The 981-nt window shown below is 40.3% G+C and overlaps 1 protein-coding gene across 1 annotated transcript in view; it reads left to right on the top strand.

The window, feature by feature from the left end:
- LOC102825433 overlaps window positions 1–981 on the top strand; it is a 30,634-nt gene that overhangs the window by 8,544 nt on the left and 21,109 nt on the right. The window contains exon 3 of the mRNA XM_006835538.1: window positions 102–388. Within this exon, the coding sequence (XP_006835601.1) occupies window positions 102–388 (287 nt within the window). The remainder of the gene's footprint in view (window positions 1–101; window positions 389–981) is intronic.

Raw genomic sequence — 981 nt, 5'->3', positions numbered from 1 at the left:
GTAAAATTTCATTATGATAGTTAGTTTCATAGAATCTGATAGGAAATACTTTTCACTGTGGAGTCTGCAATGCTGTCACTAACATAACATTGATTTTGCAGGAGAAGCCAGAGCTCAGTCGGTGACCCAGCCTGATATCCGAGTCTCTATCACTGAAGGATTGCCACTGGAGTTGAAGTGCAACTATTCCTATAGTGGAACTCCTGATCTCTACTGGTATGTCAAGCACCCCAACGAAGGTCTTCAGCTTCTCCTCAAGTACTATTCAGGGAACACCCTGGTTAAAGGCAGCAAAGGTTTTGAGGCTGAATTTAAAAAAAGTGAATCTTCCTTCAACCTGAGGAAAGGCTCTGCTCATTGGGATGACTCAGCTGAGTACTTCTGTGCTGTGAGTGACACAGTGCTTGAGACTGCAGGGGGAGCTGAACACAAACTTCCTGAGACAGCAGGGAGGCTTAGTCCACAAAGGGATCTTGTCTTAGTCCAGGAAATAACTACAATCTCAAGATTTTAAGTTCTGACACAATGTAGGCCATGTACAGGGATCTGTGGAGCCAGTATGGAGCTGATAAACTTGGAATGGTTGGACATAAAAATTGTGACATGGCACAGGAGAGCTTTGCTTTTCATTCACCATTTTATCTTTAACGAATCTGAAGCACAATTGAGCAATTTTTGTAGGTTTCTCTCCTTCTTACAAGTGTACTGTCTTTCCAACTTCGTAATTTTGTAATGATTTCCCTATATTCTTTTTTTCATAGTTCTACAATATGCTGGTTATTTCCCCTCATTTTCGATACCCCCATATAGAAGGGAGGAAATTTCTTGGGATTGTGAATGACTTAGAACATGGGATACTCATGTGGGTTTCTTTTCATGCTTTCTTCATCATTCAATATTTTGCTAACTGCATTCAGTATTGCAAGTTGAAGTCTGAATTTTATTTCAGTTCTTTCAGTTTGAAAAATGCTGTGTTCTTCC

Source organism: Chrysochloris asiatica, unplaced genomic scaffold, assembly GCF_000296735.1.
Source record: "Chrysochloris asiatica unplaced genomic scaffold, ChrAsi1.0 scaffold00017, whole genome shotgun sequence".
Lineage (NCBI taxonomy): Eukaryota > Metazoa > Chordata > Mammalia > Afrosoricida > Chrysochloridae > Chrysochloris > Chrysochloris asiatica.
Note: the sequence above shows the minus strand (reverse complement) of the source record. Positions and strands in the feature narration are given on the sequence as shown.